Here is a 15,841-nt window from a genome sequence, read left to right on the forward strand (position 1 = left end):
TGTGAAATGATTTACGACCTCTTGTACTCTATGAATTAGACAAATGTGTGTAAACTTGGGTTTACACTTATTTTTTTTATGGCCTCTATTTATTTACCATTTGCTAAGTAGACTTAAAATGGTCCTAATTACAAGCAACTGTTTTGTAATGAGGGGATTTGGGGGATTTCTGTCAGAAAGAGGTAAACAGAGCCATTAAACACGTTTAAATAGTATAAGAGGCTAGACTCAGGCAGCTATGCAGCTCTTCTCTTTTTCAGAGAACTATACAACAGGGATTCCCAAACCTTTTCAGCTCAACATCCAAAAGAGATATATATATTTTGTAATCTTAAATACTTTATGAATTAACCACTTAAGTCCTGTTAAAAAACTGAGTGCACATACAATCTCCCATGCTACAAGCTACAACAACGCTGAATATTTGCCCGTGACCCATTTTGGGTTGTGAAAGTTTAGGAAACACTGCTGTAGAATGTTCTAGGGATGGGACGATATGAACATTTCATATCGCGATTATTGTGACCAAAGAAATCGCAATTTACAGTATTATCTCGATAAACAAAACATCCCTAACATCCACTATCCTGGGGCAGAACATTTGCCAAAAAATAGCAGATCTACAAGCTCACAACGCGTTACGTTGCGACGCGTTGCAACTACCTTTTACCAATTATAGAGGGTTTAAGTGGTAATGGATATGCTGCTCGGCAAATAAAAGGTGAATTGATCCCAGTGCATGACGGAGGACGATATCACGATAAATTAAATATCCGCGATACGATTATCGTGAGTGTTTTTTATCACGATAAACGATAACATCGCTTATCGTCCCATCCCTACAACACTGCATATTTGCCCGTGACCCATTTTGGGTGGTGAAAGTTTTTAACAAACACTGCTGTAGAATGTTCCAGGGTCTTGACTTGGTTCTGTCTGGAGGCCATATCCGGTATGACGCTAAATATAAAGGCCCAACACAAAGAGCATGTCTGGCAGAGCAAAGCCCCCAGGCTGGGAGTCGCCGGGTTGCATGTGGCAAGACCCTCGCTGAGACGCTGATGCCAGACACTTCTGCCTGCTGTCAGACGTCCTTGTTTAGACAGTCTGTGCGCGAAGGCCAAATGGCTCCCTCACAACATCCAGACGATCTCTTGATATCACTTCTATTTTCTGCATTAGCCGACCATGAGCCAACAATCCAAGCCATTAGATGTGGGTTCTGACCAGGGATGGGACGATATGAACATTTCATATCACGATTATTGTGACAAAATAAATCGCGATTTTACAATATTATCGCGAATATCAAAATCCATTATCCTGGGCGGAACATTTGCCAAAAAAATAGCCGATCTACAAGCTCACAACGCGTCGTGTTGCGGCGCGTTGTGAGCTTGTAGATTGGCTATTTTTTGGCAAAAGACATTTGATAAAGTGAAAAAAAAAATACTTTTTCAAGTTCGTATATTATAAGTACCTTTTACCAATTATAGAGGGTTTAAGTGGTACCGGATATGCAGCTCAGCAAATAAAAGGTGATCCCAGTGGATCACGGAGGACGATATCGCGATAAATTAAATCTCCACGATACGATTATCGTGAGTATTATTTATCACGATAAACGATAATATCGCTTATCGTCCCATCCTTAGTTCTGACTTTGGTATTTTCAATTTCAAACAAATTGGGATGAAAGATTAGCCTTGCCAAGGTAGGGTTGTGGCGAGTCTCGAAGTGCAGGGGGAAAAACTGAACATGTTTAATATCACAATCCTGTGCCTGTGTCCAAGCCACTTGGCACTCTAAGCCCCTACACAACTAGGATGTCTGCTTTGAAACATTAGTCCTAGTTGACAAATATGATTTATTTCCGTACGATGAGGGAGAGAGATACCGCAACAGATGAGTGTTTGATAGCGAGTGGATGAGCTGTCGCCCACATTGCGCAGTCCTATAGATAAACAATGTTATCGTCACTGTCGGGCAGGAACCTCGTATCTCCCAAGTTTAAAATGTGTACCTTCTTTCCCAAAGTAAAGCCCTGCGTCATCGCACAAGGCCGTCGCACAAAAGTAGTGAAAACAGCTGATCTACAAGCACACAACGCCTCGCGGCACGAGGCGTTGTGTGCTTGTAGATCGGCTGTTTTCACTAGTTTAAATCATTTTTAAAATGATAAATGCAAAACGAACGGTCTTGGACATACAAGGTTTCCACCCGACAACGACGTTATGAGCTTATGGAGCAGAGCGGGGCAGGGAGATGGGTTCAGATGTAAACAGTCTCCGAGGAAGGAGGTCTGTGTGTGTGTGTGTGTGTGTGTGTGTGTGTGTGTGTGTGTGTGTGTGTGTGTGTGTGTGTGTGTGTGTGTGTGTGTGTGAGAGATGGGTGTGTGTGTGTGTGTGTGTGTGTGTGTGGGGGGGGGGGGGGAGGGTAATGCATGCTAACTGTGGATCATACCGGACGATCAAATAAATACAGAATATGTGGGCTAGCTTTTACCGGCTACTGTTCTGCAAAGCGGTGGTTCTCAACCTGTGGGTCGGGACCCCCAGTGGGGTCCCCAAATTATTTTGGATGGGTCCCCAGATGATTAACTTAATGTGCAACGTTGCAACAGTAAACAAACTAACATAACGTATAAAATGACAAATTAAACATTGGCCAAATTGTCAAATATTAGAGGCAGAAATTGTGAAAATAGCCGATCTACACGCTCACAAAGTTGTGAGCATATAGATCGGCTATTTTCACAATACAACCGTGTTTTACAAAATGTTATGCCTCAACTCTTAGTGCTCATCAGGGTGGGGGGGGGGGGGGGGTCCCCAGTTAAAATATGATTATTTTGGGGGTCGCTGCCTGAAAAGGTTGAGAGCCCCTGCTGTGAAGGGCAACTTACAGGAACAACACATTCACAGCTGAGATGATAGGAAGTGGTGTGTTTTCAAAGCCCCCCAGGCCCCAGTATGAGTTTTGTTCCTGCCACTCTTAGAAAAAAGAACAGAAAGAAAAAAAAGAGAGAAAGAGAAACTGCCGCACAGAACGTCTCTACGGAAGCATCACTTCTCCCTGCCTCTCTCTTCAAAGTTTGCCGAGCATTTGGCTTGGCAGCGGCGTTCATTGCGTTCTATTAACAGCATGGTTTATGAGATACAGCATCAGGAAAAGGATTAACAATCTGTGGTGTTGTTGGATTTATTTTTTGTGTTTTGTTTTGTTTTTTTGACTGTCTCCCAGTTCTCAGCAACATGTGCTGATTGTGCCCCCAACTGCTCCCCCCCACCCCCTGATCCAGCTCATCTGGGTCAGAGGCGGGCGCGGCCGGATCAGCGAGTTGGAACTGACGATGTCCGTCATTCTTTTTACGAGAACTCATATGCATAATGTCGTAATGTGGTGACGGGTTCAAAGATTCCCGGCCGGCGCGTGCCAAGTTATACTTTTTGTAATGTGTTGGACACTTTGCATTGTTGTTTTGAGCTCCAGTGTAGGATTTTGGCTATTGCTGTGATTAGCAATTTCCCCGAACGTGATAGATTTACTTCTAATTGCCTTCCACATTATGTGAAAGGAATGATGAGCGCAAACAGCCACTGCCAATATACGTCTCGGTCAGAGTTCTCTCTATCAGTTGTAATCTAGAGCTTTGATCAAGTATTTGGACGCGGATATATTCTGGCACTGGTGCGGCAATTCCTTTACTCTTTAATGTAACTCCTAAACACATGTAACATATTTCACGATAACACATTACATTGAACCTTTCATGCACAATCCACATGCAGTGCCTAGACGGTGCCAAAGTAATTTAATTGCAGAGGATTTTTATCTAGCTGGAGTATTGGTTGAGCTTCACATGACAGTTAGCACGCTGTAGAATATAGTCACGAGCGAGCCCACTCTGTTTCGGAGGAACAGTATCTCTAGTTTTGAATTGATATCCTGAAAAGTAACTTTTTTGTTCTTTTTTCTTAAATGTCAAATGCATTTATGTTCTTATGTTAACTTTATGAACTTAAATACAAATACATTTGACATAAAAACATACATACATACAATAAAATGTTATTGTTATAAATACAATAACATTTTAATACTAGTCATTTAGCTACTAAAATAGACTGAAGTAATTAAAGCAGGTCATTTTTCCAAGTTTGGAATTGTAACAGCTGAAATCAATAATATATCAGTATTCCAATATCAACCTACGGGGCACATTAAGTGAAGGAGAGGTCTGCATGTGGCCCCCGGGCCACCAGTTGCCCATGTATGATGTGTTGTAGAGTGACATACAAGTGCTGAGATCAGAGTAAATGCCATGGCAATGTCAAAGCAATGTCATTGGTTCCCTGGGGCAGTTGTTACTGTACGGCATTCATTCCAAACATAGCTATATTTCAGTTTACCCTCTTGAATAATTTAGCTTTTAGTCATACAAATTGGTGATGCTCAGCAAGACAGTTAAAGACAAAAGGATATACGGTTTTATATCCCCCCCCCCCCCGCCCCACACACCCACACACACACTTGCACACACACACACACACACACACACACACACACACACACACACACACACACACACACACACTGATCATTGCTTTGTTTCCGTCTTCAGTCCATATGTTCCCACAGCAGCCTTCCGATACATACCACTTGTAGTCAGTGATATAATTAAAATGGCATGGCTCACATTTGGATATACCCAAAACCTCTCTCCCTAAAGATGTGTTTCACGTAATCTTGGCAGAGGCCCTTTTGCAGATTGCTCTTCCACCCACCCAGAACAAGGTGAGGGGAATCCTATCTTGTTGGAAATGCCGGGACCTTGAAGCCGCTAATGATGACATCAAACGTGCAGACCTAGTCCGTGCCCTGCCTCCTCCACCCTGTGATCTGCAGTCACCGAGGAGGGCGATGAGCTCATGCTGGGAGGGAATCATTTTGCTGTTGAGAAAGAGGGAGAGAGATGAGACAGAGAGAGAGATAGAGAGGGGGAAAAATAAAGAGAGAGAGAGAGAGAGAGAGAGAGAGAGAGAGAGAGAGAGCATGCAACATCTGGTCCAGCCAAGGAAATGGTACAGGATGCGTGCAGGTCAGGTGTCACTGTCAGCCGTGGAAAAAAGCCTGTAATGACGTGTGGACTGGCTGGTTCTGGATGTGCAGGCCACCTCCAGCCTCATTCAGCACCACGACACCAGGGATGGGACGATGCGCGATATTATCGTTTAGCGTGATAAAAAAACACTCACGATAATAGTATCGTGGAGTTTTAATTTATCGTGATATCGTCCTCCGTCATGCACTGGGATCAATTCACCTTTTTTTTTTGCCGAGCTGCATATCTGGTACCATTTAAACCCTCTATTGGTAAAAGGTACTTATAATATAAATACTTGATACAGTCTCTTTTTCACTCTCTATCAAATGTCTTTGCCCAAAATAGCTGATCTACAAGCTCACAACGCGTCGCAAGCTTGTAGATCTGCTATTTTTTGGCAAATGTTCCTCCCCAGGATAATGGATCTTGATTATCACGATAATATCGTAAATCGCAATTTATTTTGTCAAAATAATCGTGATGTGAAAATTTCATATCGTCCCATCCCTACCTCCAGCCTCATTCAGCACCACGGCACGCCACTTGTCTGAAACGAGCACATCTAGTTTTGCCCTGTTTCACGTCCTCTCTCACAGAACCCAGTCCAGGGTGGCAGGATCTGGGTCAGCAGTTGTCGGCCAAAGGTACTTGACCGACTGCCCTCCCTTCTTTTAGCGTCCTGTCACATAGGCGGCTGGAATGTGGCTTGTGCTCCGCGAGAAAAAGAGACATGCGGAGGCTTGTGCTGTGCCTGGCACAGCTGGGAGTGGGTGTGTGCGTGTGCGTGAGCATGCGCGTGCACACATTCGTTTGCTGTGTATACATGACATCGTGCAAGAGGCTTTGCTTGTGTTTGTTTGCCTGATTATCCTTGTGTCTGCCTTTGTGTCTGAGTCTGAGATTTAATGTGTAAATACGCGGTGTGTGGTTTTAAACCACACGTAATAAATGGTAATGCTTGGTTTATTTCCTAATCTGCGGTTTGATTACAGACTGGCAGGCCTTGCAAGGGCCACAGGTGTGCTCGTCTGATGTAGCCAGGCTGGTTCCTCTTTTGTCTTGCTCCGCTGGCTCTCTATCAGCGCAGAGCTGTGGGATCCAGATGTGCCGACAGACCTCTCACGTGTGTGGGGTGCTCTTTCTTGAGACAGACCCCAGGTAGGGCTGTTCATTTGCCCGTCTGTCTGTAGTGCTGTCACGATTATGACATTTTACATGACGATTAATTGTCACTCAAATAATTGCGATTAACGATTGAATTGTGTTTTTGTCATTCACAATTACATTTCTGTTTGGCTTTTAGGCTTTGAATTTGCACATGCTAGATATGACACATAACCTAAATATACAAAGTTACTGACATATTTGACAACTTTATACTTAAAAAAGAACATTCCTAGTGGAAATAGCCGATCTATAAGCTCACAATGCGTCGCGATGCGACACGTTGTGAGCTTGTAGATCTGCTATTTCCACTATTTTACTTTGATTTTTTTTTTTTATATATGAAAACTTTTCAACATGGGAACGATTATGACGATTATGAAAAATAATCACGATTATGTCAAATAATTGCGATTAGACGATTATGTAATAATTGTGACCGCACTCTCTGTCTGTCTGTCTGTCTGTCTGTCTGTCTGTCTGTCTGTTGGGGCAGAAGTTTCCCCCCGGGTGACTCACATGAGCTCAGCATCCTCCGGGCCGCCCCACTGCTGCGTGGGTAATTAACCCAAATCAAATGCTCCGCCGGCGAAAAAAACGTGCTCCGTGCACCCCGCGGCCGGATCCTTGTTCTCCGACGACCCCAGTTTTAATGCTTCCTGCCCCCTGCCCCTTGTACTGTGCAGGATGCTGCTTCCTGGGACGTCACAAGTCGAAACAGAACCGGAACACGGAGTTCATTATGTAGCCGAGCAGCACACACTGATGGAATGGTTCTGTAGCCCTGATGGGAGGATATGATGTGATTAACACACACACACACACGCACGCACACACACACACACACATACGTACAGCACATGCACAATTCCGGTGGGGAACTGTGCACGTCTTTTCTCGCCTGGATGCTTTAATTTCTGCTAATCAGTGTTGAATGGTGCTCTATTATGAAATGTCTTGAATACCAAACAGAATCTTTGATTAATTAGGTGAAGCTCATGCCTCCATGACTTGGAGCAGATGTGTGTTGAGCGCTGCGGGCTCTAACAAGGATATGATATTATTGATTCAATTAAAACAAACGATGTCCAAATCACTGCATTTCATCCATAAAACCAGCTGCGAGGACCAGTAATCCTATGACCTAAGACAGCATGTTTGTCTCTCAGGCATATGATGTTATGTTACACATGGTCACGGTGCTTAAGCGGATTACACGGTGGTGCGTATAGGTTGCTTATGGGTGTACTGTATCTGCGTCTGTGGGCGTTGCTTTCTGGCACAATGTTAGCTTTTGTCTGAGGTCATAAGGGGTGGGGGGGCAGTAGCTCAGTGGCTTGGGAACCAGAGGGTCACTGGTTCAAGTCCAGCACGGATCACGTTATGGACTTTGGACTGTTTGCAGGCCAGATGCCACTTCGCCTCTCCTGTGCACTGCCGAGGAGCTCGCCAGCAAGGCACTGAATCCCTGAAGAACAACTGCACCTGGGTGCCAACCATGTGCAGCCCTTCAACTCTCCATATAGTTACATGTCCATATGCCATGTGTGCATGTGTCTGTGCTTCAGGCCTGCGTGGAAAACAGTGGTTCTCAACCTGTGGGTCTAGGAGGGGGGGCCCCAAATTATTTTTTTGGGGGGGTCCCCAGATGTTTAACTTAATTTCAACACTCAACAGTAAACAGACCAACATACAGTATAAGTGTATGGTATCTGCAGGTATCTGAAGTGGCAAATTAAGGACTTTTAAGACCTTTTTAATACCTCTGGTCAAACATTGGTCAAATATTAGATGCCGAAATTGTGAAAATAGCAGATCCCCATGTGAGCATATAGGTCTGCTATGTTCACAATGGAACAGATGGAGTCAAACTATTGTAATGCCAAACTATTGTAACGCCAACTCAATTCCAATTCCAAGAGCTTGTCAGGGTGGGGGGTCTCCGGTTGAAATATGATTATTTCGGGGCTCGCTGCCTGAAAATGTTGAGAAGCACTGTTGTAAAAGAACTGGGTGAAATACAGAATTTCCCCACAGGCACTAATACAAGTTCAATTATTACTAGAAATACTGTTCCTACGAAACAGTGTGGGCTCGCTCGTGACTATTTTGTGCAGCGTGCTAACTGAGCTAAGCTCAACCAATACTCCAGCTAACACCACTCCCAGATTTTCCACATCTCAATTGCACCTCATTGGCTAAGGGCCCTGCCTTTGTACTGTCTGCGACGGAACTCACTATATGAATAACTGCCTTTATACTGTCTGCGACGGAACTCACTATATATATATAAATAATGAAGATAACAGTGTTCTCGCCTTTCAGGCGAGCCCACAAGAATGAGGATAACATTGTGTTCTCGCCTTTCAGGCGAGCCCACAACAATAACTAAAATAAAAACTCTTAATCAAATAAATTGTTCTTTGCCAACGTGACTATATTCTGCAGCGTGCCAACTGTCATGTGAAGCTTAACCAATACTCCAGCTAACACCACTCCCAGATTTGTTCCCACCAATTGCGCCTCATTGGCTAAGGGCCCTGCCTTTGCACTGCCTGCGCCAGAAATATGCAGCAGAAATATGCGGCGGAACTCACTATATATATATAAATAATGAGGATAACATATTGTTCTCGGCTTTCAGGCGAGCCCACAATTATCAATTATATCTGTGTGTTGTGTGATGTCATTGGCAGGACCCAGGTGAGACGGGGACCCCCTGACTCCTCCCCTCAGCAGACTGGCACCTCCCGCACCGTAAAGCGCTACCCCTCCTCCTCCGGGCCCATCACCTCCAACGCTCTGCCCCATGGCAACGGGCACGGAAGCGCTCACAGCGGCAGGAACGCTCATGCCACCGGGCACTCCCATAGCGGGCGCCATGGACAGCAGTTCAACAATGCAGTTGTGCCACCGGCAGGTAAAGTAAAGAGCATGTACTTGCATGTACAGCAAACATTTTTGGCTCAGGGCACCCCTGTGAATAATAACTTTTTAATACACGGCACCCCTGAATTACATTGTTATTACTTTATAGCAGAGTATTACCTTTGTGTCAAATATGTAAATTTTAACCCCTAAGATACAGTATGTCACGAGGACAACTTCAGAGATTATATATTTCCATTAGGACAGATTGAAATTAACTTTAATACTTGGAGTTTAACCACTTAAAGCTATACTGTGTAAGTTGCTCAACTGGTGGTCTGTAGCAGTATAGCAAACCGCGGTCGCGTTTGCTTTTTTCGTCCGTTTTTCGCTCGCGGACCGGGCCGTCAGACCACCGCGTCCGCCTCGCCTCGCCGAGACGCTTTCAATGAGGTCTCCCGTGTCCTTCTACGAGCAGCGGTTGGGAGTTACATGCTAGACTCCTCCAGTGTAAACACTGCAGTGTACTTCCTGAAGGCGTGTTTCCTAAACCCGGCAGTGTATGTTCTGCGCTGTGATTGGCCGGCAGTGTATAACCCTCGCTGTGATTGGCCGGTAGTGTGATGACGCAATTTTTCCGCGAAAACCGGTCCCGGGCAGGGATCATAGAAAACATATAAAGAGAAGGCTTTAGAAGCTGAAAATAACGGAGTGGGGGTTCTAAAACTTTAGCGATTTAACAGCTAGGACCATTTTAAGATTTGTTTTATAAAAAAAGTTACATGGTATAACTTTAAAGGAGCAGTTCACCCCCAAAATGACTTTTTTTCTATTGATTACTCACACCATGGAGACTTGAGTTCAATAATATGTTTGGTTTTTTGTCGCATTCCTAAGACAATAATTCGATTTTAGTAAATTTGCATTTGGGTCCCCATCCAGAATCAATGGGGGTACATTTATATTAATCAAATTATTGTCTTAGGAATGCGATAAATACAAACAAATATTATTGAACTCAAGTCTCCATGGCATGAGTAATCAATAGAAAAAACTAGAAGCAGTGCTCTTCCGAGCACAGGTCTCCACCAGGCCAGGCGTCCTGGTGGTGCTATAATAGGCCAATGTAAAAAGGGTGGCATGTGTTCTTCACCAATCTTAGACCTTTCATGGCGCCATGAGGCTGATTTGAACATTTTGTAGTGTAATTTCTTCCTTGGCCTTTTGCGAATGTGCGTGCACAATTTCATTACAATTGCACGCTGTTTGATTTGAGGCATTTTGTTCGAAACGGATCAATCCTGCAAAGTTTGGAGGCCAATCTTAGCCAATCAGGAAGGAATATTTAACTAATTTGCTGCTATTGTAAACATAGGCTGAACTGTTTTCCTGCCAAATTGTCCTTACCTTTTAACGTGGGCACGCGCACGCATCGTGCACGATATGTAGCCAATCCGATGGGCATAAACTTTGAGGATTGGTGGATTGGTGAGCTTCACATGACATTTCAGCCAACCAGACTATAAATTGGCCAATCTCCAGAATATTTCAAGCTTCACGTGACATCATATCATAATAAAATGGGTGGAGTTGATAAAGCACGATTTTCCTCGATTGGCCAAGCCCTGACCCATCGGCTTTGCGGATTGGTCAAACCTTGCGGGACATTTGTGCCACCGAACACATAGGTGCCAGCAACAGTGATTACGAACGCACATCAACAGTAGAAGTGCCAAAAGAAATATTGATAATCAAGTAATAATTTTTGAATTAAAGGAGTACGTTTAAAGACATGGATTCACATTGAATGGAATTGTTGAGCCCCATACAAAAAACAGTATACGTCAAAGGTCTCGCATCATCAAACACGAAACAGAACATAACATAGACGAACTATAAGCTCATATCGCCAATAAAAATGGCTGACTCATTTTGACATCACCAGGATGACTCCCATATCTGAATGCCAATATATATACGTATCAGTCTAACCAATATGGCCATATCTCCATAATGTGGGTATCAAGGAAGGATCTCCATATATGGGTAACTGGTCCGATATATATTAATACAGGATAAAATAAAATAAAAGTCCATATATGGGTATTCCCAGATGATGCCCTGTTAGGGGAACCACACTAACAGAATCCATATATGGCCAAGACAGATGGTGTCTTAATTGGCCCTAAAGGGCGAGGTTGCTTTTCGCCCTTAGGCGTCTTACGGTTAAATATTCATTTAACCCTGCAAGACCCGAATTAATTTCTACTGGCCAAAAAAAAAAAAAAATCAGATGGTGTTGTAGCAGTCCTTATCACAGGAAATGTAATGTTAAAAAAATGTATATTGTTTTTGTAAGGTTTTATATCCATAAATCATAAATCATGCTCTAATTTGCATTTTGGGGATATTTTTCACAATATTAACATATGCACGTGTTCTAGACATTCTAATGATCACGAAAAAAAATATTACAGGCATTTTACTTATGTTTTAGTGAGGAATAGCTTCAGTTAACGCTTCCAGTGCCAGCCCCTAGAGGGCACCAAAGAATGCCAGGGTTTGTCCCATAGGCGAGCGTATTAGCATCCGGGGACTCACGTTGCAGTGATGCGCGTGCTCACGTTCGTGCACGTCATGGAAAGGTCCCGGATGAAAATGGCTACAAATAGCTATTAGCATTTTCTCATTTTGAAGATCATTTTTCGGCGATTTCGCCGTAAATAAACCTCGCGCCGCCTCCCTAAAAACACAATCCAGAGATATGGCCCTTCAAAGATGTGGTTTTTCATTGGATTCGGCGGCGATTCGCAACGGGCGGCCGGCCCTCGGCCACTGGATTGAAAATTTAGGCCCAGGCTTCAGAAGGCCTCGGATCATAAATTAAAAAAGCCGAACTTGTTCGGGATAGGCACACTGGACTACGTTCCGGAAGCGGCGCTGAACATTCGGTGAACATTGGGGGTCTCAAAAATGTATTTTAAACCATTTTTAATGGAATATATCGTCGGACCATGTAAAATGGCTCGCTGGCTAGCGTAGGACGAGCCAGGACCACCCACGGCTCTACAAGCAGCTCAGGGTAAGTAAAATAATTAAAAAAAAAAATTGTATTGGATTGAAATAAAGCCGAACATGTTCGGGATAGGCACTGTATGTGTTAAAAAGTGAGATGTTGTTCGTCCAGACGCTGGAATTTCAACTTCTCTGGGAGGTGTAGATGTCAGCCTCTGTGGGGGGTATTTATATGCAAATATCGTGGCCAATGGCATTGTAATACCAAAAAATAGGATTTAATGGTGATGTTAATGTGAAAAAAGAACAGGAAAACTAATTATAACATTTTTTTTAAAATGATTTAAAAAATGTTGCCAAAAAGCAACGCTACAGTGAAACGTGTGTATTTTGAGCGGTTTGCACCGCTCAAAAATAAATAAACTGGGTCTAATTTTGGCGTGGCATCTATGTGGATCTCTTCCATCATTGTGGTGACGTCATATTGATGATGTCACTATTGCCAAAATATAGAGGGTCGGCAGCCTGCGCACATCGGTGTCGTGGCAACCATTTGTGTTGTGAGTGAGGTCAGACCAGAGCTATGCTCAGCATGTATAAGATTTGAAAATATTTTTGAATTCCACTTCTTTCTACAGAGACCAGCTAGAAGATGAGCCTGCAGTGTTTTTACTCTGTGCTATGAGAAGGAGAGGATAAATAAATAAATAATTATTGAGCTTTATAACCTAAAGCTCTGTCCCTATCACAGTCTATGTATAGTAGATGCAGAATTGATGATGAACTGCCACTCCAGGAAGCTGTGTGGTCTCCATCTTCCCAGACTAAAGTCTGCTCTTCTGATTGTACATTCACATACAGTTCTCAATCTAGCAATGACGACCTCTACTGCCAAATTCCCATAAATGGACAGATCCCATTGGAATCCTTCCAACAAATCACCAGAATTGTAACCAGCCAAGAACAAGGAGATACAGATGAACCAATATATAACAGTCAACAGAAGTTTACCAAGACTTTAACTCAACCAGGAAAAGTAAAGACACATCTGCTGACTCACATCTGTAAACAGTGTGACAAGAGTTTCAATCATTTAGGTCACCTGAAGAGTCACCAGCGTATCCACACTGGAGAAAAACCTTTTCAATGTAAAGTGTGTGACAAGAGTTTCAGTCAGTTAGGTGTCCTGAAGAGTCACCAGCGTATCCACACTGGAGAAAAACCTTTTTACTGTAAAGTGTGTGACAAGAGTTTCAGTGAGTTAGGTTACCTGAGGAGTCACCAGCGTATACACACTGGAGAAAAACCTTTCATCTGTAAAGAGTGTGACAAGAGTTTCAGTCGGTTAGGTGTACTGAAGAGTCACCAGCGTATACACACTGGAGAAAAACCCTTCATCTGTAAACAGTGTGACAAGAGTTTCAGTCAGTTAGGTGTCCTGAGGATTCACCAGCGTATTCACACTGGAGAAAAACCTTTTCACTGTAAACAGTGTGACAAGAGTTTCAGTCAGTTAGGTGTCCTGAGGATTCACCAGCGTATTCACACTGGAGAAAAACCTTTTCACTGTAAAGAGTGTGACAAGAGTTTCAGTCGGTTAGATGACCTGAAGATTCACCAGCGTATCCACACTGGAGAAAAACCCTTCATCTGTAAACAGTGTGACAAGAGTTTCAGTTGTCACAGCCACTTGAAAAGACACCAGCGTATACACACTGGAGAAAAACCTTTTCACTGTAAAGAGTGTGACAAGAGTTTCAGTCGGTTAGATGACCTGAAGATTCACCAGCGTCTCCACACTGGAGAAAAACCTTTTCACTGTAAAGAGTGTGACAAGAATTTCAGTCAGTTAGGTGACCTGAAGAGGCACCAGCGTATACACACTGGAGAAAAACCCTTCATCTGTAAACAGTGTGACAAGAGTTTCAGTTGTCACAGCCACTTGAAAAGACACCAGCGTATACACACTGGAGAAAAACCTTTTCACTGTAAACAGTGTAACAAAAGTTTCAGTCAGTCAGGTGACCTGAAGAGACACCAGCGTATCCACACTGGAGAAAAACCTTTCCATTGTAAACAGTGAAAACCACCATCTGCACAATGGAGGAGAAAAAAACCAACGTGGTCACACCGAAATATGGTTGTAGGCCAGGGGTCCTCAAATACAAACAAAAAATTATGACTTCACTTCACCAAAATCATTTGGGTACCTCTTTGACCCACAAGTTGACTCACTTGACTGAAGAGCAAGAAGGGAGAACAGAATGTAGCAAATCAAGGTGTAGCAGAGATATTTATTTTACGAAAATTAGATGTTTGCGCTAGTGTTTGTTTCTTTTAACAAACTGGGATAAACTTCGAATGCTTATGCTTGTGTCGCAACGTGAATATTGATCTGAAAACAATGTGTCGCGCGTCGGAGACGATGCGGCTCGTGGCTCACTCCTATACAGAGTAATGCGTGTGGCTCGCAGCTGGCTTTGCTGCATGGCTCGCTGCATATCCATGGAGAAAGAGAGAGGCAGCCATGGCCTGTGGCATTCACTCTCTCTCTGGAGAGAAGATTATAATCCTCATCCTGCAAACATATTCACGTTGATGTTGTGCTTGTGCACGAATGAAACCCACTGATTTATAACTAGTTTACATGCTGCAGCTAACCGCGGCTGCTGCCTGCTTCCGCAGTCTGTGAAATGAACGGAGGTGGTAACAGCCTATCAGCGCGTCGTTGTCATAGAGATGACAACCCATAATACTCTATGGCCCGGCATCAGCCAGTCAGCGTGCCATTCTCTCTCTCTCTCTCTCTCTCTCTCTCTCTCTCTCGCACACAGACTTCAGAGCGCATGCAATGAAGTGAATGAATACAACGAGAATTGGGAACAAAACGTGAAGATATTTTTCCCACGCTTTTTTTTTATTTTTTTTTATAAAACGTCCTGGGTCCGGTCATGAATATTTAATTATTCAATAATATTTTTTTGTTTTTTGTCGCATTCCTAAGACAATTATTCGATTTTTAGTACATTTGCATTTGGGTCCCCATCCGGAATCAATGGGGTTACATTTATATTACCCGTAATCAAATTATTGTCTTAGGAATGCGATAAATACAAACAAATATTATTGAACTCAAGTCTCCATGGCATGAGTAATCAATAGAAAAAAAAATCATTTTGGGGGTGAATTACTCCTTTAAACCCCAACATCCCTATTCTGGGGGGGAACGTTCACCAAAAACAGACAATCTACAAGCTCACACAGACGCGGTGTGAGCTTGTCGATCGTCTGTTTTTGTTGATGAGACTTCATGTAGACTGAAAAAGATGGCACCAAGTACAACTCAAGGTCTGTTTCACTACGTAGGCATATACAGTAGAGGTTCAATGTGGTTCACCTGAAGTGATATTGATAAATTCCAAATATTATCAAAGTATGCTGAGGACCCCTGATGTATAGTACAGTAACCACTAACCATGCACTGCAATTCACTCAAATTGGAATGTGTTTTCACTTTGCATGCATACGTAACATATCCATGCTTGCTCCCTGGCCACGTCAAAACAAATACAGCCCATATTGGCCCATAATGCGTTCAGGCTACAATACATACATACACATCCGCTGGTGTCATCGTCGAATGGAGCAATAGACAGACAAAAATGGAGCCTGGCTCAGACCCAGACT

At 43.3% G+C, this 15,841-nt stretch overlaps 2 protein-coding genes across 2 annotated transcripts in view; both read left to right on the forward strand.

Moving 5' to 3' along the window:
- arel1 (apoptosis resistant E3 ubiquitin protein ligase 1) overlaps nt 1-15,841 on the forward strand; it is a 225,227-nt gene that overhangs the window by 105,631 nt on the left and 103,755 nt on the right. The gene's annotated exons all lie outside the window — the stretch shown is intronic.
- The window catches only part of LOC308305994 (latent-transforming growth factor beta-binding protein 2-like), a gene marked incomplete at both ends in the record, with an annotated part of 165,350 nt that overhangs the window by 47,438 nt on the left and 102,071 nt on the right, over nt 1-15,841 (forward strand). The window contains one exon of the mRNA XM_080750893.1: nt 8,968-9,191. Coding sequence (XP_080607019.1) covers nt 8,968-9,191 — 224 coding nt within the window. The remainder of the gene's footprint in view (nt 1-8,967; nt 9,192-15,841) is intronic.

This window comes from Nannobrachium achirus, assembly GCF_963921795.1.
Source record: "Nannobrachium achirus genome assembly, chromosome: 20".
NCBI classification, from domain to species: Eukaryota; Metazoa; Chordata; class Actinopteri; order Myctophiformes; family Myctophidae; genus Nannobrachium; species Nannobrachium achirus.